Genomic DNA, 24,239 nt, shown 5'->3' on the forward strand with positions numbered 1-24,239 from the left:
AGGGGGAAAAACGGGGCAGGAGACGTGTGACTTCTGAGGAGTCGGGAGCCAGACACATGCAGAGCAGACTTGGGGTCCAGCCCAATGGGCAGCCCCATCCCTTCCCTGCCTGGGCCCCACGGGGACCACTGAGCCAACCACGGGGAGGGCTGCCACCCGATGCCAGCGCTTAGCGGCCCACTGGGGTCCCAGTGCAGCTTCTGCCCCAGGGCGAGGCTACCATGCGCACCCGGGAAGGCGGACAAGGGGTCCCGCGTCTGTTTCCTTCCCTGTTTCATCCCCGCCACCTGCAGACATGACCTGGTCCTGGCCCCACTGGCAACGACAGCCAGGAGCACGGAATGGGGCACAGGCTCCCTCGGCCCAGAGGGATCCCCCGACTGTACCGCACTGCAGGAAGAACTATTTGAAGGGCTGGTGAACACATAGGGTGGCAACCGGGCCAGGGCCCCTGGATTTTCCACCTCTGCTCTGGGGTGTGAGGAGGCCAAAGGGGCTGAGCCTGTGACACCGGACGCTGTGGACATCGATGCAGGCCCTGGGCTGGCAGCACCCCAAGCTCCTCAGTCCTGGGGGAGCGGCAGGAAGACGTGAAGCGCTGCCCCAACTGTGACAATAGCGCCTGCACAGCTGGACCAGCCCCGCCAACAGTTTCATGTGACGCACCCGATGACCACATCCAAGGATGGAGGTGACTGGAAGGTGGCCTGATGCAAGAGTGGTGACAGGAAGAAAAGACCGACCCGAGCCCCTCAGGGAGACAGCGGGGCTGGGACCATGGGGGCAGCACCCGCCTCTGGCCTGCACAGTCCCCCTTTCCTCCTGGGGTCTCCACTCCCCTCTGTGGGTGCCCCCTCCCGGCCCTGCTTCTCAACGCTTCTTTGCAGCAAGTGCCTCCTGCTCCCCAGGAAGCCTCCTCCTGACATCTAGAAGCACGCAGGGCCATTCGTGTCCAGGAGCCGCCAAAACCAAGCACCACACACCAGGCGGCCTCAAGCAACACAATTCCACTCATGCAAATCCACTCTGGGGCCAGGGGCTGAGGTCAAGGTGCACAGGGCTGGGCTCCCGCTGAGGCTCCAGGGACCCTCCTTCCTGCCTCTTCTGCTGGCAATCCTTGGCGTTCCGCGGCTTGTGGACACACCAGCCCCACCTCTGCCTCTGTCCTCATGTGGTCTTCCCTCCCCTGTGTTTCTGTGTCCAAATTTCCTTCTTATAAGGACACCAGTCATATCAAATTAGGGCCCATCCTAATGGCCTCATTTTACCTTAATTACATCTGCAGAGACTTGTTTCTTTTTTTTGGCAGCACCGCACAGCTTGCAGGATCTTAGTTCCCCAACCAGGGATTGAACCCAGGCCCGTGGCAGTGAAAGCGTGGAGTCCTAACCACTGGACCACCAGGGAATTCCCTGCAAAGACTTGTTTCTAAATAAGGTCACATTCCCAGGTACAGGGACGGGGAGTTTAGGGCGGAGGCATATCTTTTGGGGAGCACATAATTTAACTCACAACAATCGAGACCACCTGGAAACACCCCCCCACACACACCGACCTGTCCTCTCCAGGCCGTGCTGTGGCGCTCGAATGGTGCCTCCCGCAGACCTAGGGGCCCAGACCTGTCAGAACCCCTCCACAGACAGACCTGTCTCCTGTTAATGTGAACTCCGCACAGGGGGTACAGCCTCTGGCTCCCACCTGCTCCCCAGGACATGACCACAGGCCCTGCAGCCCCTCACCCAAATCCGCCCCTAGTCGGGTGACCCGCTCCTTCTTGCTGTCCCCAGTTTCCAGCTCACTCTTTAAACTGTCGCCCCAGCCTTGCCTTCCAGCCCTGCACTGTGCCCCCAAACCCCTCCGGTCAAAGGCGGCCCTGTCCCTCTTCCCTCCCCTGCCTGGGGCCACCTTCTGTCCCTCCCACCCTCCATGGGAGCCCGGCAGCCCCTCCTGTGCCTGGTCCACACCCGGACACAGGTGACTTCTGCAGTGCTCACCTGCAGACGCCCCAGCCGTCCCCCAGCATGGCCACACTGCCTCCTCCTAGCAGGAGTGGCCCCACTGCAGCATTGGCTCCTTATCAAACCGCACACAGGTGCCTCCTTTGAGCTGGTGCACCGGGGCCCACATACTGAGCAGAAGCCCAGCGGAGCCCTCAACTCCTCATCCCCTGACCCACACCAGTTAGGGCTCCCAGCTCTAGCCATCTCTGCAGGCTGCCCCCTCACCCCGACCTGCTCTGTCCCAGGAGTAACCTGTGATGCCAACCCCTTCATGTCCTGAGTCCTGCCTCCCAGAAAGGATGTACTACTCGGCGAGCCAGTCCACACTTCCCCAGCAGGACCCTTTCCCACCCTGCCCCTCCCCACCCCAGCAATGGCTCCTCCTTTGTCTTTAAGCCATGACACTGCTGTGGGCTACAGCCTGCCACAGCTTCCATTAGCTCCACTAGTCCTGAGAAAACTCCTGCCCAGCCTCCAAAACCCTTCTCAGAATCACCCCCTGCTCCATCCCTGCATGTCACCTGGACTGTGCGGTCCAGCCCAGGCCTGGACCACTGCTGGCCGATGTGCAGACTCACCCACTGACAGCAAGCACCCTGACCTGCCCACTGCACGCCTGACCTGCCACCACCACCCACGCTCCCTGTGCTGGCCTGGCACATCTGCTCTGCCTGGGGTCCTGAGCTCCCGTCCTGGACATGCTGGTCAGGAGGACCTGACAATATGGACTTAGCCCTTCGCACCTGGAGTGGTGGGATCAGGTTAGGGGTGGTCTGCTTCAAAGCTGGCAGAGTTCCAGAAACATTTTTTGAATAACAAAGGCACATAAAATGAAGAAAGGGATGGACGGATGGATAGAAATAAACTGAGTGCAGGAGCCTTTTCTCACCTTGAAGTGATTTATCTCATCCCACTCCCCCACCCCCACCCAATGACTCAGCATAAAGGGGCACCCCTGTTGCCCTGCCCCGCTCAGGTGCAGGCAGGGCACAACAGGGGCCAACTCTCACCTGACAAACCACAGCCTGTGTTGCGGAGGCGGGGGTTGGGGGGGTGGCGGCGGTCACTGGCGCTCCCAGGAGGTGTCCTGGCCCACTGTTTCACCAGCACTATGTCTCTTATCCTATTACACACCCCACTGTTCCCTGAGATCAGACCCAGGTCTTCTGAGATGTTCTCTTAAAGGAAGAACTGACTTAACACTCAAAATCTATGTGAACCCAGTTAGGTAAACTGTGCCATGTGACCCGGAGCCCACCTTGCCAAAGTACCAGTAACCGCCCAGATGTTAACGAGCAATTAGCTGAAAGCTGCTGAGTAATGGCCCTGGCAAAGCTCGGTTCCCGACGTGACACAGCACATTCAAGAGGTGCCCAGGTCCCCAGGACCATGGGACACATGGGAACAATGCACACAGTCAGTGCTCAAATTAGAGGCCAGAATGGGGAACCCCTGACGTGGGGGTGCTCCCCTGCACCCACGGGGAGGGGGCAGGATGCCCCCTGGCGGGCTGTCCTTCCCCTAACTAGAGGATGGAGAAGCACCTGGCAAACCCGCTCATTGCTGGTCTGAGTTTCCGACAGTGCAGGCGGCGATTCGATTCGCAGCAGGACAAGGCAGGAACCCCGTCCTCATCGGGGAGCGAGAGACCCACCTCCGCTAGGCGATGCAGGCTTCCCTGGAGAAGCCCGCGGCTGGCGCCCACGCAGGGAAGCAGAGGGCGCCTCTGCAGAGCAGGTTCCTAAAGGGGGGATGTTTGTATTCGCCTCATTCCGCAACCCCGAAGATCTTGGTACCAACCCCTGGCTGTCACACCTGGCCCGGGGCGCGGGTACCGCAGACCGGTAAGAGGAGCACCGGGAGGGGAGGGGAAAGATCGGGGGGAGGGGAGGAGGGGGAGACGCACCTCACATGGGAGTAGATTTGGCCCACCTGGAGGGACGGGAGTTGGCCCACCTGGGGAGAAGGGAAGGAGCACCTGGGGCGGAGAAAGGCGTACCTAGCAGAGGGAGTTGGCGCACCGCTCTGTCTGCAGCTCCGGGTAACGACGACCCGCACCCTGACGGCGCGGGACTGACGATGCTGACTCACCGTCCCGGCGTCCGGCACCCCGCACTGCTGCCGCCGCCACCGCCGCCGATTCAAACACGGCCCGCGCCCCGCCCGGCCCGCTCCGGCCCCGCCCCTGGTGACGCAAATGTTAGATCGCCCCGCCCCCGACTTGCCCCGCCCGGATGACGCAAGCCTCGGGATGCCCCCGCCCCCGACATACTCCGCCCCACACCGGTGACGCAAGCCTTAGGCTGCCCCGCCCCTGGCCCCGCCCCGTCGCACCTGGCTGGCGCTGTGCGGGCTGGTGAGAGTGTTCGGGCCCCGCGGCTCCCTGTCCTCGGATCCCCGCGGCTCCCTGTCCTCGGATCCCCGCGTCTCCAAGGCCCGGTGTATGGGCCCCCGGCGGGGCACGCCACCTCCTCTTACCAGCACCTGCCCCTCCCGGCGCTGCGAGGCGGCGTGCCGGGACCCCGGACCCAGGTTGTGCGAAAACCATCGCGGGGCCGGGCTGCTTTGTTCAGGTTAAAGTGGGGTCTCCGCGGCAAGTCCCGAGCCCTGCCGCCGGCCGGTTGCTCCTACCCTGCCCACCTGCCGCGGCTCAGGCCGGACCCCACTCAGGCAAAACACGCTCAACCCAACGCCATGCGGGTCAGGATGAACAGGCCGTGACCCTGCCCTCGGAGGTCACTTAGAGTCAGCTGCCCACAGCCCTGAGGTCCCTCCACAGTCGATCTAGTCTTTCCACCCTTTGCCAGCCACCCGGCAATGAACTCCGGAGGTTCCTGCCTGTTCATATGAAGTGGAAGGCAAAAGAAAGGAACCTGCCCAGTGGCCCTGAAATGATTCCACTGAATCCATTAAACACAGAAAATCTGGAACCAGCACCTGTTTATTTCAGAGTTTACCCCTTCTATTCATGCAGCACATTAGTAAGGATACAACCTGAATGAAACTACATGGAAAAACAATCCAGTCTACACCTGTTAGCCCCAAAGCGGGTGGGGTGTGCACTCTGGGTCCTGGGTCCCAACAGCAGAAAGGTCAGCTAGGGCCCTCCTCCTGGGGCCAGAGGGCAGTTCTGAGGATTCCGTTACTTCCCAAAACTGGCTAGTATTATTGGTGCAGCCAGGTGCACCCAGACGTGGCCTGAGAGGGCCAGGTGACCCGTATGGCCCTGGCAGGCACCATCTTGCCCGCCAGCTCCACTCTTCCCTTAGCTTTCACGACAGCTCCAACCTGGGCTCTGTGCCTCCATCCAGCTGCCAGACAGGTCCCCCAGGTCCAATCACACCAGTCATCAGTCCACAAACCCTCAAGGACTCCCAGCGGCCAAGGACCCCTCTGCAGCCGGTAGCCGTGCCCATGCCTTGTGACCTCATCCCCGCTCCTCACCCTTGTCACCGTCCCCCGTCTTCAGGTGCCCTCACCACCCCTCACAACCCCCATTTCTCTGAAGCCTCCTGTTCTTGGTGGTCTCAGGCTGGGTGGCACTGCCCGCCCTGCCTTGCCCTGTGGGGCCTGTCCAGCTGCCCCGCCTGAGGGCTCCTCATCCCCTCTGCAGCCCAAGGCCCCCAGCGAGGCAGGCATTTCCTAGACCACGGGCAACACAGCCAAAGTGGCAGGTGACCGAAAACACTCTTCTACAAACTGAGCATGAGCATACACCATGCATACTGGAAGGCGTCAAGGGAAGTGCAAAGAGGTGTCGGGGAGATGGGAGCAGAGCCCCGGACTTACCTTGGACCGCCTCGACGGCGCTGCCAGTGGGGTCAAGAGGGTGGGCACAAGCCGAGACAGTAGGCAGAGCAGTGGGCGAGGAGCCGCCTGAGCCAGTGCTGGATGCCAGGCTGGATGCGAGGCTGGAACTCACGCTGGGAGCGAGGGGGTGACCCACTGCCAACACCGCCAGGTGGCCCTGTGCAAAGACATAACAAGATGAGCCAGCGCCCTGCTCAGGGACAGCAACGTGATGGCAGCACAGTGACAGAGAATGACAGAATCGAGACGGATGGGCTGGCCTACTTTTATCCCCAAAACAAAACAAAGAAAGTTGACTACTTTTCCAGAGATTCTAGAGGGGCTTTAAACATCTGGTTAGTTACAATATCTGTGACAGCAGAATCATGAGCTGTCGATCACCCAGGGACAGGAACAAATGTATCCAGGGCGTGTCCCATCTAATGATGATAATAAGAATCATGATAATAATGATTCAGAGAAGGACGTTCACAAGCAGATGCGGCAGCCTAAAAACAACCCACCACAGACGTGAGCAGACAGCCAGCACTGCTTCTGAAGACGTCGATAAAATAATCCTGTGAGGGGCTTCCCTGGTGGCGCAGTGGTTAAGAATCCGCCTGCCAATGCAGGGAACACAGGTTCGAGCCCTGGTCCGGGAAGATCCCAAATGCCGCGAAGCAACTAAGCCCGTGCGCCACAACTACTGAGCCTGAGCTCTAGAGCCCACGTGCCACAACTACTAAAGCCGCGTGCCTAGAGCCTGTGCTCCGCAACAAGAGAAGCCACTGCAATGAGAAGCCCATGCACCGCAACGAAGAGTAGCCCCCGCTCACCGCAACTAAAGAAAGCCTGCGTGCAGCAACGAAGACGCAAAGCAGCCAAAAATAAATAAATAAATAAAATAAATTTATTTAAAAAAAAATAATCCTATGACCTCGTTACCCAACAAAAGAAAAAGATTGGGGCAATTCACATTATCTTTACTTGATAGATTAAAAGAATTGGCACAATTTTGGATGAATAGCCAGTAACGTGGAGGGCACTGTGCACAGAAAAGGATGCGATAAAAATGAACCAGGACAGACCTACGAAGTCAGACCTCAGGGCTTTCCACATCGTACACAGTCATGTCTGGGTGCACACTCAGAGGTTGCTAGGAAATCAGGAGTCAGAAGCTATACTAAAATGAAATGGTATGTCGTCTGGGTTTTGCCTCAAAATAATATAGGAAAAGTTAACCGTGGCGGGGGGAGGGAAGGGGTGCTATAAGACCAAGTGCAGGAGGTGGGGTTCCTAGTGAAATTCTCATAATAAAAAGGAAAGTCACTGAACACTGGGTAAGAGACCAATCTGGCACAGAATAGCTTCTCCGAGCAAGTGTTCCCAGCCCTGAGGCCTCCTCCTTGGCGTTCACGGTCTACCCCCAGCAACTGGCTTTGCTCAAGAGAGGCCCCAGGTGACAACCCATTGCTCCATGACTGCAGAGACCCTGGGACTGATCGCCATTGTATGCTTGAGACTAAAACTTAAAAATAGTAACTCAAACTACAGAGGTCTGGAGAGCAACGTCCCCCAGCTCTCCCTGGGCTTCGGCTCAGAGGTGGGCCCACCTGCCCATCCACAACCCGGCTTTCCATCCCTCCAGCCGTGGGAGGTGTGACCACAGGCCTTCCTCCTCTCTCCCGCTGCAGCCACTGCCCTGTCCCCGGGCGAGGCAGGAATGGCAGGAACCTACCCATGGCACTGCAGACACCCCATGTTAAACCCCACGCATGGAGCCTGGCTGGGAGCTGCTGTGACTTCATCCACCCAAAAAATTCATACTGCAGGAGCACGTGCCCCCTTGAAGACATCAGGTGACACTTTGTCCTGAAAATCGATGACAACATCCTGGTTGGTCCTTTCCCTGAGGCCACCCACGGTGGTTACAGATGTACCAGGATGGGTGGAGAGTGGGGTCTCTGTCACCAGGGGAGCCAGACATGACACAGCAAAATGGGGGGGGGCCGTGCCCCTCCTTACGCCAGCTTTGTCTGCACGGTTTCTCTTTTTTCGTGGCAAAATACACATAACATAGCATTGACCATCTTACCACTGTTAAGCGTACAATCCAGCAGCATTAAATACATTGACAGCTGTGCAGCCATCACTACCATCATCTCCAGAACTTTCTCATCTTCCCAGACTGAAACTCTGTCCTATTAAACACTAACTCCCTACCCTCCCCGAGCCCCTAACACCCACCCTTCCATTCTCTGTCTCTATGAATTTGACAGCTGCAGGGACCTCATATAAGCGGGATCATACAGGATCCCACTGTATGGGGTGGGGCGCATCCCACTGTATGGCCGCTCCTCGCAGCATGTAGAATCTTGGTTCCCCAACCAGGGATCGAACCCTCACCCCCTGCAGTGGAAGTGAGGAGTCTTAACCACTGGACTGCCAGGGAAGTCCCACAGGATTTGTCCTTCGTGTCTAGCTTATTTCACTGAGCATAATGTCTTTGCTGTGGACTGAATGTCTGTGTCCCCCCAAAATCCGAATGTTCAAGCCCTAACCTCCAATGTGACTGTATCTAGAGATCAGGCCTTTAAGGTGACAGGTTAAATGAGGTCATAAGAGGGGGTTCTGATCCGATAGGTCTGGTGTCCTTATAAGAGGAAGGGACTCCAGGGATGCACAGGCACAGAGGAAAGGATGTGCAGGCACACAGCAAGACGCCAGCCGTCTGCACCACACCTGCCTACACTTTGATCTTGGATGTCCAGCCTCCAGAACTGTGAGAAAATAAATTTCCGGTATGTTAGCCAGCCAGTCTAGTGTTTTGTTATGGCAGCCTGAGCTAACACAGTCTTCAGGGTTGACCCATGTTGTAGCATGTGATGGGATTTCCTTCCTTTTTATGGCTGGATAATATTCCACTGTATGGATGGACCACATTATGCTCATCCATTCATCCGCCAATGGGCACTTGGGTTGCTCACACCTTCTGGCTTCATGAATAATGCTGCTGTGAAAATGGGTGTACAAATACCTCTTCGAGACACTGCTTGCAATTCATTTGGGTATATACCCAGAAATGGGATTGCTGGATCATAAAGTAATTCTATTTTTAATTTTTCAAGGAAACACCATACTGTTTTCCACAGCGGCTGCGCCATTTTACGTTCTTACCAGCAATGCAAAAAAGCTTCAACTTCTCTACATCATTGCCAACACCTGTTATTCTTTGTTTTGCTTTTTTAATAGCAGCTGTCCCCTAATGGGCGTAAAGTGGTACCTCATGGTGGTTTTGGTTTGCGTGTTCCTAAAGACCACTGGTACTGAGCATCTTTTCATGTGCTTGTGGGCTATTTGTGTATCTTCTTTGGAGAAATTTCTACTCAAGTCCTTTGCCCATTTTTTTAAAAAATTTATTTATTTATTTTTGGCTGTGTTGGGTCTTCGTGTCTGTGCGAGGGCTTTCTCTAGTTGCGGCAAGCGGGGGCCACTCTTCATTGCGGTGCGCGGGCCTCTCACTATCGTGGCCTCTCTTGTTGCGGAGCACAGGCTCCACACGCGCAGGCTCAGTAGTTGTGGCTCACGGGCCCAGTTGCTCCGCGGCATGTGGGATCCTCCCAGACCAGGGCTCGAACCCGTGTCCCCTGCATTAGCAGGCAGATTCTCAACCACTGCGCCACCAGGGAAGCCCCTTTGCCCATTTTTTAATCAGGTTGCTTGTTTTGTTGATGTTGAGTTGCAGGAGTTCTTTCTATGTTCTGAATATTAACCCCTTATCAGATAAATAATTTGCAGATATTTTTCCCATTCCATGAGCTGTCTTTTCACTCTGTTTGTTGATAGTGTCCTTTGATGCACGAAAGTTTTTAATTTCAATGAAGTCTCATTTATGTATTTTCTCTTCTGTTGCCTGTGCTTTTGGTGTCACATCCATGAAATTGTTGCCAATCCCAAAGTCAGGAAGCTTTCCCATCTGCCTGTTTTTGAGTAGCAGAGACACACTCGTGTGCTAGGGGAAGCTTGGGGTGACCTGGGGACTCATCAGACTGACAACTTGGAAAGCCCGCCTGTTCGCTGAGAACTGAGTCCCCCAATTGCACTGCTCTCACAGGGTGACACCACTGGCTGCCTCTCAGGGTGGGACAGAGCGAGTCCTGGAGGGCTGGGGTCTGCGCACTGTGGACACTGTCTCCATGGTCTCGGAGCCTGGACTCTGCAGCGATGGGCGGCCACAGCACGGAGCTGCTTTCCTCGGCAGGAACCACCGAGTGCCGCCCGGCAAGCAGGGGGTGTCTAAGGAAGCGGCCCCCTGGGAAGAAAGACGGACACTGGGGAGTGGGCCGGGCTAACCAGTGAACTGAACCGCCTCAGTTTATCAAGGAAAACACCACACGCCCTGTGCTCCCCACTCTGACCCAATGATCGAAGCCCCAGAAACAAGAGCTGCTGCTGAGGCCCAGGGACACGGGGTCCTGCAGCCGCCTCAGAGGAGATGGGAGGTCCCAGGGACAGGTGGCCAGCATTCTCCTCCAGCCAGAGCGGACGGCACCCACATGCAGGGAAGGGGTCCCTGGAGCAGCAGCTGAGCACCGTTCACCCGAGAGAGCCACCAGGCTGGCCTCACAGCCACGGCGTCCACTGGGCATTCCAGCCAACCCTTCAAACAGAGCGGGAACCTCGGGGGTCCCAGGGGAAATGCTGGGACCAGCTAACCTGGCCTAGGGGCCCTCTGGCTTTCCAACCGGGCCTGGCTTTGGGACAGGACGGAGGGGGTCTCTGGGTGCAGATGAGTGCTGGCTGGTGGATGAACTTGGCCAGTCTACTCACAGCGCCCAAGGCGGAGGGCAGCTCGCACACCGGGAACGTCCCGGCCCTCTTGGGCTCCCCCGCCGTGAGCCCCACTCCTTTCCAGGCCCTTCCTCCTCAGCCCTGAGACTGTGGCCACGTACCCTGTTGGCTACACTACTGTTAACATTTCATGTTTCAGATTCTTAATGAACAACTTCTCGATTTCAATCTCTTTTAAAAAAAAAAAAAAGACAAGATAACTGGGTTGTATTTTTACTTTCAACCACCCTGCTGATTTCAAAAATGTGCTTCAGAAGCTTCTAATGGAAAAAAAGTGCCTGAACATCTTGCTCTGAAAAATCCCCCAGGAAGTACCCTCAGGGCACTAAGAAAACCAGAAGAAAAGGAACTGTGAGGGCCTGTCCACTTGGGAATTTAAAATAAAGCTCAGAGCAGAGACAGGTGCCAAGCGGCCAGAGTGAGTGCTCACTGCGCATCCCGCCAAGCCCAGGCCTTCCAGAGCGTGTCAAGCTCCCTCTGCCTTTTTACAGTGACAGGAAAACAAGCATCCTTGTGTCCAGAGAAAAAAACCTGTTTCTCCAACAACTTGGTTTACCAAGCATACAGGAAGCTATGTCGCACAGAACAGAGAGAAAGGGCCTGACTCAGCAGAAGCCTGGGGGCCGGGGGGCACGGCGGGAAGCCCCCATGTAGCCTCCCTTGGAGGAGAAAGAATGCATTGATCACTAGTTCCTGATCACTAGTTCCCTCAGAGGTGAAAACAACTCCAGATTGTGACCCGAGAGACGGAGACCAAGCCAGGCTCACCCTGGACGCTGCCGTGGGCTCAACTGTGCCCCCAGAACTCAGATGTTGGGGTCCTGACCCCCAGCACCTCTGAACGGGACCTGCTTAGAGTCAGGGTCTTTACCAAGGGAATCAAGTTAAGACGAGGTTGATAGGGTGGGTCCTGATCAATAGCACTGATGTCCTGATGGAAAAGGGACCACTGGAGACAGACACAGACACAGAGGGAAGACGGCGCCTGCAGGCCGAGAACGGAGGTCCCCAGAAGGAACCAACCTTGCTGACGCCCTCGTCTCCAACTTCGGGCTCTGGACGGAATCACTGCGTGTTGTTTAAGCCTTGGTCTGTGGAGCTTTGTCACGGCTGCCCCGGGGACACTCACACAGAAGGGCCACGAAGGGCACCTCTTATTTCCCCGTGGGGGAAACTTTAAGAGGTTTTGGTTCTGTTGTTTCCAAGGTACGGCACACTTTTTAAAACATTAAAACAAAGGACATATGGAACAGATGACTTTAAGAAGAATATAAGAATGTAGCTGTTTTACAAATGGATGTTAACCAGGTCATGGCGTGAGTCAGGGGTAAGTGACGGGCTACACAGGCAGCGGTCTAGTCACAAAGAGAACGTGAAACCTCGCCTCGGGTAGTACCTGCTTACTGTCCTGCTCGCTGGCCTTCTGGCTGCCTTCAGCAGGTGAATCTCTCCGCTTTGCCTGCAACAGAAAAAGCACCGGCTGTTGGAAGAAAAAGCAGCTGATTAAAAACACACAGAGACCTAAGCTTTGCTCGGAAGGCAGAAAAGGCCGAGGACTGGGACTTCCCTGGTGGTGCAGTGGTTAAGAATCCGCCTGCCAATGCAGGGGACATGGGTTCGAGCCCTGGTCCAGGAATATCCCACATGCCGCGGAGCAACTAAGCCTGTGCGCCACAACTACTGAGCCTGCACTCTAGAAGCCTGCAAGCCACAACTACTGAAGCCTGCACGCCTAGAGCCTGTGCTCCTCAACAAGAAAAGCCACCATAGTGAGAAGCCCGTGCACCGCAACAAAGACCCAACACAGCCAAAAATAAATAAACAAACAAATAAATAAAAGGGGGGGAAAAAAAAAAAAGAAAAGGCCGAGGACTGAAGTCCATGAAACAGAAAGGCTTTCAAATCTGCTGCCTCTGCATCAGTTTTCTTGGATTCCAGTTCCTACACCTGATGTGGATCTCTGCGCTCCTGGGTGGTCTGTGTGAAGGCAGGTGAGAGCTCCCTGAACCCACAACGGCGAACCCCAAACAGAGCCTCGCAGGCAGGGCTGCATCTCCAGAGCCGGGAAAGTCGTGGAAAGTCCAACACCTGAGGCAGATGATTTCCTGGAAGGTTATTCTCTGCCCTCCCCCTTTCCGCCTGGAGACAGCCTATAAATTTCCCTTCATAAAGGCGATCCCTTCCCTCCCAAGAGGAAGGGAACAGCTTAACCACCTGAGAATGCTAATCACCCAAAGGACTGCAGGAGGCTGAGCCTCACAACAAACTCACTAAAATAACCCGCATCTTCCCTTATTTCCCCCATATCTTTACCTTCCCAAATTTAGTTCCCTGTAAGCAGAAACCCCTTTTGTCTTGTCACTTCTCCACAATTTATCGCTCTTTGTTAAAAGGGTAGTTAAGTCCCCAGGTCTAGCCTCCAAATGCATAAGTAATAAACATTTTCTCCAGTTAATTTGCCTTTGGTCAGTTTAATTTGCGGGACCCCAGACACTAAACCTAATGGATAGAGGGAACAGTTTTTTTCCTCTCCCTCACATGTAAAAATCCTGACTCCCATGAGCCACCTTCTGGGGAAACTGCACGAGGATGGCTTTGCCTGCAGAGCTCAGGGCCTGTACTCTCAGGTCAAACATAAGCATGAAAACTGCACCAAGGGACTTCCCTGGTGGTGCAGTGGTTAAGAATCTGCCTGCCAATGCAGGGGACATGGGTTCAATCCATGGTCCAGGAAGATCCCATATGCCACAGAGCAACTAAGCCCATGTGCCATGACTACTGAGCCTGCACTCTAGAGCCCGCGAGCCACAACTACTGAGCCCACCCGCCACAACCACTGAAGCCCACGCACCCTAGAGCCCACGTGATGCAACTATTGAAGCCCATGCGCTCTAGGGCCTGCATGCCACAACTACCGAAGCCCATGTGCCTAGAGCCCGTGCTCCACAAGAGAAGCCACCGCAATGAGTAGCCCGCGCACCACAATGAAAAGTAGCCCCCGCTTGCCACAACTAGAGAAAGCCCACGCGCAGCAACGAGGACCCAACACAGCCAAAATAAAAACAAAAACAAAAAACAAAACAAAAAAACTGCACCAAAACGTTCTTTAGATCTGAGTATTATTCTGGTTTTTGTGCCTAATCTTATGATAAGTGAACATGAACCTGTGGCGGTGGCTCAGGTCATCCCTTCCTTGTTTGATTTCTGGATTTGTAGAAGGACCTAGAAGACTCACAGAAGGCAGAGAAGAAGCCATGTCCACACAGGCCCTGACTGGGGCCCCTTCCTCCTGCCTGATGCCCAACACCCAGCTCAACTCTGAGCCCGTCCTGGTTTCTCTGGTTTCCTTGCATTCCTTTCACCCAGAAGTGACTGCCCCCACCCCAATTTGGTTGTTGGCCTCCGAAGGCCCTGACCAGAGAGACCTGAGACCCTCGCTCTAAGGAGAAGCTACATTGTGAAGAAACCACGTTGTCCTGAAACAGCTCTGCTCGCCTTCAGGATAAAGTCCCAGAGCTCCTGCGTGGGGCCTTGTCCCCGTCCAGGGCCCCTCCTGACTCTTCCCTGTGCCTGCACCTGTGCTGGGCGGGCAGGGGAGCTCATGCTCTGCAACGTCAGCAACCCACCATCACACAGGAGCTTTCAGGTGTGCTGAGCAGGCACCTAGCTGTGCGTGAATGTTCTGGAACGGGGCAAGAGGGAGGCTGGTGAGAGCAGCTTGCCCCGGACAGAGCACAGAGTTCTTTCACTTAAGTTCAGTTCTGCTGTCAAAGGTGACTGAGATTCAGGAAAATAGCGAAGGGAAGCTGTCCTCTATTCCTCACCCCCACTTTAAACGAAAACGGTTCGTTTGGGACAGCAAGACCCATGCTGAGGTCCGAGCTTCTCCAAATACCCCAATCAATGTATTCCCTTAGGGTCATGACCAAACCACATGCCCCTGAACCCATGCCCAGAGGCGGCCCGAGCTGACCCCAGCGCCTCAGATCCCACATGATTCTTGGATGCTCAAAATCTATTTGAGCGAGGCTTCCCTGGTGGCGCAGTGGTTGAGAGTCTGCCTGCCAATGCAGGGGACACGGGTTCGAGCCCTGGTCTGGGAAGATCCCACATGCCGCGGAGCAACTAGGCCCATGAGCCACAATTGCTGAGCCTGCACGTCTGGAGCCTGTGCTCCGCAACGAGAGGCCGCGATAGTGAGAGGCCCGCGCACCATGAAGAAGAGTGGCCCCCACTTGCCGCAACTAGAGAAAGCCCTCGCACAGACACGAAGACCCAACACAGCCATAAATAAATAAAAGCCATTTGTTTTAAAAAAAAAAAAAAATCTATTTGAGCATGTGCTGAAAATGTCAGGCAGAAGGACGAGCCAGTTCCCAGTTCCAATGTCATGGTCCTCCAGGGGAAGACTGGATGTTTCACACTGAAACACTTTGCTTGAATCTTTTTAACAGAAACTTTGTAATAGGGAAGAACAAATCTGACTCCATATTGGACTGTTTCTTTTGCTTTAACCTTTGTATTCTATTGCTTTTGCTACAAGTTAATCATTAAAAGAATGTTGCCTGTAGCCTGAAATACACAGGATAGCCCATTCTCAAAGTTCTGACCTTTAAAGGTTTATCACTTTTCCATTCATACAAAGATAAAAAGTTGCAAAACAGAGCATAACATTTATCTTGTTGGAGGTTTATAGGAATGTGACCAGACCTATGTGGACAGCTTTGAGAACAAAGGATTCCAAGAAGTTTGCAACAACTAACCATACCCCCTCCCCTTTTAGTACAAAAGAAGCCTGAATTCTAACTGGGTTCTTTGGGACACTAGTCCACTGATCTCCCGGTCTGCTGGCTTTCTGGATAAAGTTGCTATTCCTTGCCCCAACAACTCATCTTTCGACTTATTGGCCTGTCATGTGGCGAGCAGTACAACTGACTCGGTAACTTCTTGGAGGATTTTAACTTCTCCCTCAATTTCCAGTCCTGGCCTTAGGCCCACCTGAGTGAGTTCTGTCTCACATAAGGACGAGCAGAGGTGGTGGCCACACGAGGCACTGCTGTTCATTCTGAAACGGTTACACTGACACACTCGAGTCCCACCTCAGGGTAACTGAGGACCTGTGAGGTGGGCGAATCGAGGTGCACCCTGCCTAAAGCAGCTGTGGGGCTGGGAGCCTGACCCGGGGAGCAGGGTGGGCATCACCCAGGAGAGCAGCCCAGCTCCCTGCCTCACCAAAGGAACTCAGCTGAGTCTGAAGCCAGACATGAGAGGCAGCACGCAGAAAGGTTGTGCTAAAGTCACGGCTGGTGAAGAGGAAAAACTCCTCTGTGACACTCGCTACCCAGAGGCAGCGCAGACCCCACAGGCTGAGGGCTGTTCCACGAGACACGCCTGCACCTCAGACGCCAATCCAAGTCCCTAGTTGTCACCTGTGCGCCTGACCGACCAGCTGTAAACCAGGGTTTCCATGACCCCCTCCTTGGGTTCCATCTACAATGGAACCCAAGCCATTGTACTATAGCTCACAGAACTCCAGGAAACACGTACAAGGGCTCGCAGAACTCAAGGAAACACATAACTATGTTTACTGGCTCATTATGTAATAGAGGATGTGATAAAGGACACAAATGCACAGCCAGGTGAAGAGGCACTCCGGGCAAGGTCCGGAGGGGTCCCAAGTGCAGGAGCTTCTATCCCCGTGGAGCTGGGGTGTGCCACCCTCCCGCACATGGATGTGTTCTCCAACCTGGATGCTCTCCAAACCTCATACTTTAGAGATTTTTATGGAGGCTCATCACGTAGGCACGATCCATTATTGACTCAATCTCCAGCCCCTTCCCCCTCCCCAGAGGATGGGGGTAGGGCTGAAAGTTCCAGGCTTCTAATCACACCTGGTCTTTCTTGTGACCAGCCCCATCCAGGAGCCCACCAAGAGTCACCTCACTGGAACAAAAGAATTATGAGGGTCTTGGAGTCCTGTGTGAGGAACCGGGGGAAGAAGAGACCAATATACATATTTTCTATTATTTCACAATGTGTTTCTGTTGAGAGATGCCAGCAGGTCACATGATGTGGCCAGTTCTCGACACAGTGAGGAGAGGGTGCCGGCAGCGGGAGCCGACCCACAGCTACGTGGGCCCCACAGCCGGGAGCAAGCAGTGGGGAAGCTGCTTCCCTCTCCCCGGTCGTAGAGGAGGGATTCAAACCCAAGACAGACTCCTCAAACCCAGGACCACATCTACAGGTGATGAGACTCCAGGCATCTCTCCCCCACCAGGGTGAAGTATGCGTGGTGAGGTTCATGGTTTGTCTGTTCACCCAGACTCTCTCTACACTGAAAAGGAAGCAGCGGGAACACCCACTGTGCACAAGGCTGGATTCGGGACTTGTGACAATCCTCACAAACAAATATACTCAGGATGGAGGGGGCAACCAGGAGAGAATGAGAACCTTGCCCCCCCCCCCGCCCCAAGCACAATGCCCTCCCCTGCACAATCTTCCCGTTCAGACCTGGCAGGGCTGCCGGGCCCTCCCTGCGGGGCTGCTGCAACAGGAGACCTAAGAGAGACAAAACCAGGGCTCCTGCTCAGCCAAAGTCGCCCAACACCATGCAGGAAGATGGTGTCGCCAGGCCAGCCCTGAGGCCGTCCACGTCCTGGGCCCGAAAGTCAGAGCCAGCCCCAAACAGGATGCTTCATTACTTTTTTTAGTTTTTTTAAAAATTGCGGCGAAATTCACACAACGTAAGAGTAATTTTTTAAAACTGAAGGATTCAGTGGCATTTGGCACATTTACGATGTTGTGCGATCCCCACCTCTATCCAGTTCCACGACATTTCCATCTGCAGAGCAACCCTCCCCGCTGAGCTCTCACTGCCACCCCTCCCCCAGCCCTGGAACCCACTATGTGTTCTAGCACGGTGACTTTTAAGTTGCAAAATAATTAACAGAAGACAAAGGATGCCCTGAGAGTCTGTCTGCAGGGGTGGGCGCACTGTTCTGGCACCGCCCAGCAGCCGGAGGCGCCTCCTGCAGGGTCCCAGCTTCCCTGTCCAAACACCCTAGTTGTTGCTTCCTCAGGTACAAGCCACACCGAGGATCCATCCACCCTGGCCCTCAGTGGGAGCCAAGCCAGTGGCCCTCTGACCACCACCTGAAACCACGACTGTCACACCCCCTGGGAGCCACCAAGGTGAGGAGGGGACTAGCTTCTGTCTCTGCCAAGCGCCGGCTCTGCTACTGGAAGACAGTGGTGGTCCCGAACGCTCCTCGTGCTGAAGGAGCAGTGATGAACTGTGTGCCTGGCAGGGCTCCTCTAAGCAAACCCCAACTCAGCTGTCCTCACCTTGCCTGTCCTTCTCTTTTTTCAGAAAAGCACCAAGTGGAAAGAAAGACAGGGCGGGAAAACACCTGAGTTTTTTCCAGTTTCCTTCCTAGAACCAATCCCAGGCGGCCACCTCCTCAATGACACCAACACGACAAATAAAACCGTGTGCGAGGAAGAGGATCATCCTCGGAGACGTAAGGCAGAGCCAAGGAGCCCACAACCACGCCCACAACCATGCCAGAGCGATGGACGGGACGCAGGATGGAGCCCCCCATTGTCCCCTCCACCTGCATGGGCACAAGGGTCCTAACCCACCAGGCCCCCCATCTCTCACTGCCCAAATCTCACTGAGACGCCTGGGTCTGCCCTCGCACCTCGTTGGGGACCCACCTCTCCTGCCCTTCAGGGGTCCCCCTGGACTCAGGGCCCCTCTTCACATTCAGCCAGAGACCGTGCCTCACACATGGCCAATATGTGCGTGTCTGGCAAAAGGCAAGGTTGGGCAAGTACACCCGGGCCAGGACTCAGCCAGGACTCTTCTAGACTCTTCTATAAGGAGCCGCCAACCCTGCAGGCAGGCCGCCTCCAACCATGTCACCCAGAGATCACATCCATCCATGTACCTAACACTGGATTCAAACCAAACAGCAGAGCGGGCACCCTCCTCGGGACGCCGTCCACTTACGTGTCCGGGCTGCCCGCTTGGGGCCGCGGGGCCGCTGGCGGAGGTGAGGTCTCGGCAGCCCCAGTCACTGGCCATTCCAAGACTCTCTGCCAAGAAAGGGGGTGGCGGGCTTTGAGTGGCTGCTGGCTGAGACTTTGGTTAAAGAGACCCCACAGATCAGGGAGGGCAAGCGTGTGCTAGTCTCTAACGGGTCGGCCAGAGCCGCTGTGAGCCGAGCTGACCGCATGGGACCCTGGCGTCTTCCAGAGCAAATCATGAACGACTCCAACAGCAGAAAGTAATGGAAAATTTCAACAGGAAAAGCCACCCTCCCCATTAAAATAAAAAATAGTAAAATCAGAATTTGCAACTATGCTCATAAGAACAGGAAACCCAAATCAAAAAGCTTTAAGAGGAAGCTCTCAGGAACACTGGGGGAAGGGCCGTGTCTGTGCATTTCCCGTCACCGACGTGGTTTCTGCCTTTGGGGACTTTTTATGGGCTCACCTGGCCATCAAAATTACTACACTCACGGCCCTGGGGTGCCCAGAGGCAGGGCCATGCTGAGCCCCATGAAGCCCAGAGCCCCACCGACCCTCCCAGCCGCCCCCGACCGAGGCTGAGCCCTGCCTGCTCCGGGTGCACCAAGGTACTCACTCTCCACGTGTGCAAAAGCACAAAAGGGGCCCCGAGGGCAGTGCCCGGTCTGTCGCATGTCGTTGCACTTGGTAGACTTGTAGATCTAGGAAATGAAAATAAAACAGCAAATAGAGAGGCTGGACTGGAAACCTGTTTCCGTGGGAGGCCCAGAGCTGGTAATCACAAGGGGGTATCCTGAAAAAGAGGGATGTGGACACCATACCCCCCGTCCCCACTCCTCCCAGCAGTCCCGAGACGCCCTGCCTGCGCAGGGCCAGTCAGCCTGGGAAACCATGTGGGCCTGAGGCTGCTCCTGCAGCGCCTGTCCTTGAAATCACATATCAGGTCAGTTTGTCCACTTGGCATTTCCTGAAAGATGCACCTGGTTCAGTGCCTGGTATACAGCAGGTGCACAAGAAATGCCTGTTAAGTGACCACGTGCGTCCACTCCATGGCCAGACCCAAGCCTGCTTCACTTGGGTGTGGCCCCGCAGCACAGCCTGCCCAGGAGGGACAGCGGCCTCTAGGCCCCAGACAACCTCATGGGCGCTGCCACCCGCCCCCTTCCCTGCCCGAAACGCTGCTCATTCCCCATGGCTCTTTGACCATCCCCTGAGCACCTGCACTGAAATTTGAAGGGTCACCAACAAAAGCAATTTCAAAAGGTCTCCAATTCAGAACTACAAATATCAGGAGTCTAAGTGTTGTTTTATGCACGCTTTGAAGCACTGAATCTCTAGACAGAAGAAACTTTTAAGAAACGAAACACCACAGCCTTTCAGACCAGGAGCCCACCCCTCCCTGGAGCCCAGGTGCCCCAGTGGGCACAGCTGGGCGCTCCTTCACCGCAGAGCCTGCTCCCAGCCTGGCCCTGACCCTCCTGGTCCCGGCGCTCTGATGCTCTCCCATTGGCTCAGGGGCCTTGTGTGCTTGTTCGTTTTTAATACAAATCCGAGTGTGCAGCAAAGGGTTAACTCCATGGCTTCCCTGTCCACACCTGCATGCCCCAAAGGAAGGACTGGCTTTGATGGGCTCAGCTCAGGGAGGTGACGTCTGAGCCCCTGGAATGTCCTGCCTGGTTGGGTCTCTGTTTACCTGGGGCCCTGGGCCATGCCACATAGTGACTTAAGGTGGGCCTGGGCCACCCAGCATTGGCTCAGCCTCTGCAGGGGCCAGAGACTGAGGTCAGCCACGTCTGCTGACCGACCCCCAGTAAAAACCCTAGATGCCAAGGCTTGGGTGACTTCCCAGCTGGCAGCACTGTGAGTATGGCCACAAATACGGCCACACATGGTGGCTAGGAGAAGGACACACTGTCCACAGTGCGTGCCTGGTCTCCCCAGGACCCGCCCCTGTGGCCTTGATCCTTTGCTGATTTTAATCGCATTCTTTCCGTGTAAAGAACCATAGGTGCTGAGCCCTGCGAGTCCTTTGAGCCCGTCCCTGGACCGGGGGTGCTCCCGTACCTCGGGGTGGAACTGCTGCTCTGTGCGCGAGTGGCAGTACTGACAGCTGTCCCCGCTCTCGCACCTGGAGGGCTCGCCCCACTCGTCACCGTGCTTCACGCTGGGGCAGGGGGTGGACCTGGGGGACAAGGAGGAGTCAGCGGAGGATGGATGTCCTCCCCACGTGCCCTGGGGCGTCAGGCTGTCCGCACAGTGCTGAGCACACGTGCACCACCAGGGGACACGGGTGCCAGCCCTGGAAGCACTGGCCCTTTCCTCACCAGGACAGGCAAAAAAAAAAGCAGGGCAGGGATTTCCCTGGCCGTCCAGTGGTTAGGACTCTGCGCTTCCACTGCAGGGGGAGTGGGTTCGATCCCTGGTCAGGGAACTAAGATCCCACATGCCGCAGAGCGCGGCCAAAAAAAAGCAGTGCAGGTGCCTGGTGGAACCCAGAAGGCATTCGGGAGCCCGTTTTCATTTTCCACAAAATGTGAAGTGATTCTGAGTCAGAGCCACCGATGCCACTGTGACAAGCACCTCGGAGACGCAGCCAGGCCTCCTGCAGCAGGAGGAGACCAGGCCCAGCCCCCGCCCAGCCGACCAGGGGACCACACTCTGTCTCCCCGTGAGACTGTTTCAAAATTGAACCTGAGACTTTGGTCCTACAATATGAAAACCCTAACCAATACCCTCTATTCTTCAGGTACTTCCTGGCAGCTTTATTGTATTGGATTTATTTGAAAAATTATCATCTGTGGTAAATAAAACTTTTATTTTTTACGATTTTCTATCCCTTTGATACGCAGTAAATTCACTTCATCTTCTCAAGATGACATCGGGTGACTAAAAGCCAAAGGTTCTCTGTCCCTCAACTCAAACTACTCAGAACAGTGACTGTCATAAAAACAACTTTCTCCATCTGAAAGTGAGGGCTCTCAGGCAGGTGAGGTGGCATCAAATTACTAGAGAGAGGCTCTTTGCTCCAAGAACAAGCTCTACACAGAGCTCGGGACCCAAGGGAGGAGCGAGGTGAGGGCCAAGGTGCCCAGGCACCCCTGGGGTTCCGTGTCCCCAGTCCCCCACCCCGCCAAGTGCTGGGTCCATCCACCAAGTTGGCAAACCCGAGGCTAAGCTGGGCACCAAGGTGAGGGCAGCTGGAGTGAGGAGGAGACAGCCTAGGAAGAGACCAGGACTGCCAGGTGCATGACAGCAGGTGAGGCCCAAACCCACCACCCTAAGGACATCAGTCCTCCGGAGAGGGTGAAGTCAGGCTGTGGGCACCGGGATTCTCAGCCTCGCAAGGGCCGGTTCCTTGCCAGCAGGCGCTCTTGCTGGCAGGGGCACACAGGTCACAGGAGGGAGGCCGGGGCACACAGGTCACAGGAGGGAGGCCGGGGGAGGGGGGGAAATGGAGTAGCCACGCCCTGACCGCACCTGCCAGCTGGCTGGACACCGGGGCCTCCGGGGAAACTGAAGGGAGCAGAGGGGTGGCTGCCTAAACTAGAGCCTCGAGCCGACGTGAGTGTGAACAGAGGGGACCGCCGGGCTGGGCCCACACCAGAGAAGTCGGCCAGGGCCCTGCGGCGCCCGTGGCCCAGGCTCACCTGTACTGGAACCTCCGGGGGTCCCGCCGCCGGTCCCTGCTGTTGTGGAAGTGCGGGCATGCGTAGCCCTGGCGGCACAGGCGCGGCGGCTTGGGGCACTGCTCTGTCTTGTAGCTGCCTAGCACGAAGTTGGTATCTGAAAAACAGGGGTCCACACGGAAACGTGCACACGTGTGCTCACAGCAGCCACACAGCCAAAAGGTGTCCATCAGCAGATGATGGGTAAACGCCATGTGGCCCATCCATGTGGTGGAGTGAAGCACTGACGCGCTACGACGTGGATGAGATTTTAACGATCTGAACGCACAATGCTCAGTGAGAGAAGCAGACACAGAAGGCACATGTTGTATGATTCTACTTATAGGAAACATCCAGAACAGGCAAATCCATAGACAGGAAGTAGATTAGTGGGTATCAGGGGCCGGGGCTTCTTTGGGGAGACTAGATAGAGTTTTAGAACCAGATAAAAATGATGGGTGCACAACACTGTGAACATACTAAAAACCCCCGAAATACACTTTAAAATGGCTCATTTTACACCCAATAAAGTACCATACAAATTTTAAAAATAAATAAATAAAAATAAATAAAATGGCTCATTTTAACCCCAAGGTAAATGATGGGTGCTGGGTGATGCTGACATGTCAATGCAGGCTCTCAGCTGTGACAAACATCCCACTGCAGGGGGGCTGCCGTGTGTATGGAGGTACCAGATATGTGAGGACTCCCTGAACTTTCCACAATGTGGAACCTAAAACTGCTCTAAAAAAATAAAGTCTATTTTTTAAGTAGTTAATTTCATGTTACCTGAATTTTATCTCAAAGCAAAAATAAACCAAAAAACCACCAGGGGTCATTTAAAAGCAGTAACGGATGAAAGGAGATTCTTGAAAATCATACCCATTCTTGGGTTGGTTAATAATTGACCCTCCCCATTTTTTTTTTTTTTTTTTTTAACAAACGCCATTGTTTTTAATTACACTTGCCCAGCAGGGCTGACCCTCAAGGCATGGAGGGGAAGAGGGTGGCGGAGGGAGGGTGTGTTGCCCGGCCAACCCCGGGAGCCGCAGCGCCACGCTCAGGACATGCTTCCACACCCACATTTAATGGCACCACCCCCCCACACACCAAACTCAGTTCCAAATAACTGATAAAATGACAAGGGAAGTGAACCACACAGCAGGGCACAGAGAGGACAAAAGGAGTTTAAACAGAAAAGACGATTTTAAGAAAATAAAAATTGTAAGACACTTGTTCACAAGCATTGACAGAGGACCTCCAACAGACACGAGGTCCTGCGCTGAGTGGCATGAACCACAAAGAAGTGAGAGGCGTGGCAGTGCCCATGAGTCACAGGGGCTCCGGAACGCCCTTTAGTGGGTGACGGATGAACGGTCCACCCAGACGTGGAGAATTATTCAGCAATAAGAAGAAAGGTGCTAACATAATATGAGAAAAAAAAAGAAGAAAGGCGCTACCAAGCCCCAAAGAGACACAGGGAACCCTGAATGCACAGCACTAAGTGCAAAGGCTACACACTGTGTGATCCCAACTGTATGACAAAACAATGGGGCGAAAGATCAGTGGTCACCAGCAGTGGAGCACAGAGGATCTTAGAGCAGTGACACTACCTGCATGACATCATAATGGAGGATCCGTGTCTTTATACATTTGCCCAAACCCGGAGAATGCACAATGCAGGGGTAAACTGTGCCGTTAGTTAATAATCATGTATCAATATTGGTTGTCAATTGTAACAAATGTTACCTCATCAACACAAGACATTCACGATGTGCAATTTTTCTGTTAACCGAAAACTTCCCTAAAAAATAAAATCTACTAATTAAAAATCCAAACCACGGGTGCTGAGGGTTAGTTATCAGGCCAGACCCGACCCAGCACCTCCTCCCACTTTCCTTCC

At 54.8% G+C, this 24,239-nt stretch overlaps 1 protein-coding gene across 6 annotated transcripts in view; it reads right to left on the reverse strand.

The window, feature by feature from the left end:
• UNKL (unk like zinc finger) overlaps positions 1–24,239 on the reverse strand; it is a 45,010-nt gene that overhangs the window by 6,936 nt on the left and 13,835 nt on the right. For 4 of the 6 annotated variants that reach the window (XM_061209496.1, XM_061209493.1, XM_061209492.1 and 1 more), the window contains exons 5-10: positions 22,319–22,454; positions 20,736–20,853; positions 19,288–19,372; positions 18,652–18,737; positions 12,037–12,099; positions 5,790–5,967 (exon numbers count right to left, since the gene is read on the reverse strand). In XM_061209496.1, the coding sequence (XP_061065479.1) occupies positions 5,790–5,967; positions 12,037–12,099; positions 18,652–18,737; positions 19,288–19,372; positions 20,736–20,853; positions 22,319–22,454 (666 nt within the window). Of the gene's footprint in view, positions 1–3,999; positions 4,080–5,789; positions 5,968–12,036; positions 12,100–18,651; positions 18,738–19,287; positions 19,373–20,735; positions 20,854–22,318; positions 22,455–24,239 lie in introns of those variants that run through there. The other 2 variants (XM_061209494.1, XM_061209498.1) reach the window with 2 other exon arrangements.

Source organism: Eubalaena glacialis, chromosome 13, assembly GCF_028564815.1.
Source record: "Eubalaena glacialis isolate mEubGla1 chromosome 13, mEubGla1.1.hap2.+ XY, whole genome shotgun sequence".
Lineage (NCBI taxonomy): Eukaryota > Metazoa > Chordata > Mammalia > Artiodactyla > Balaenidae > Eubalaena > Eubalaena glacialis.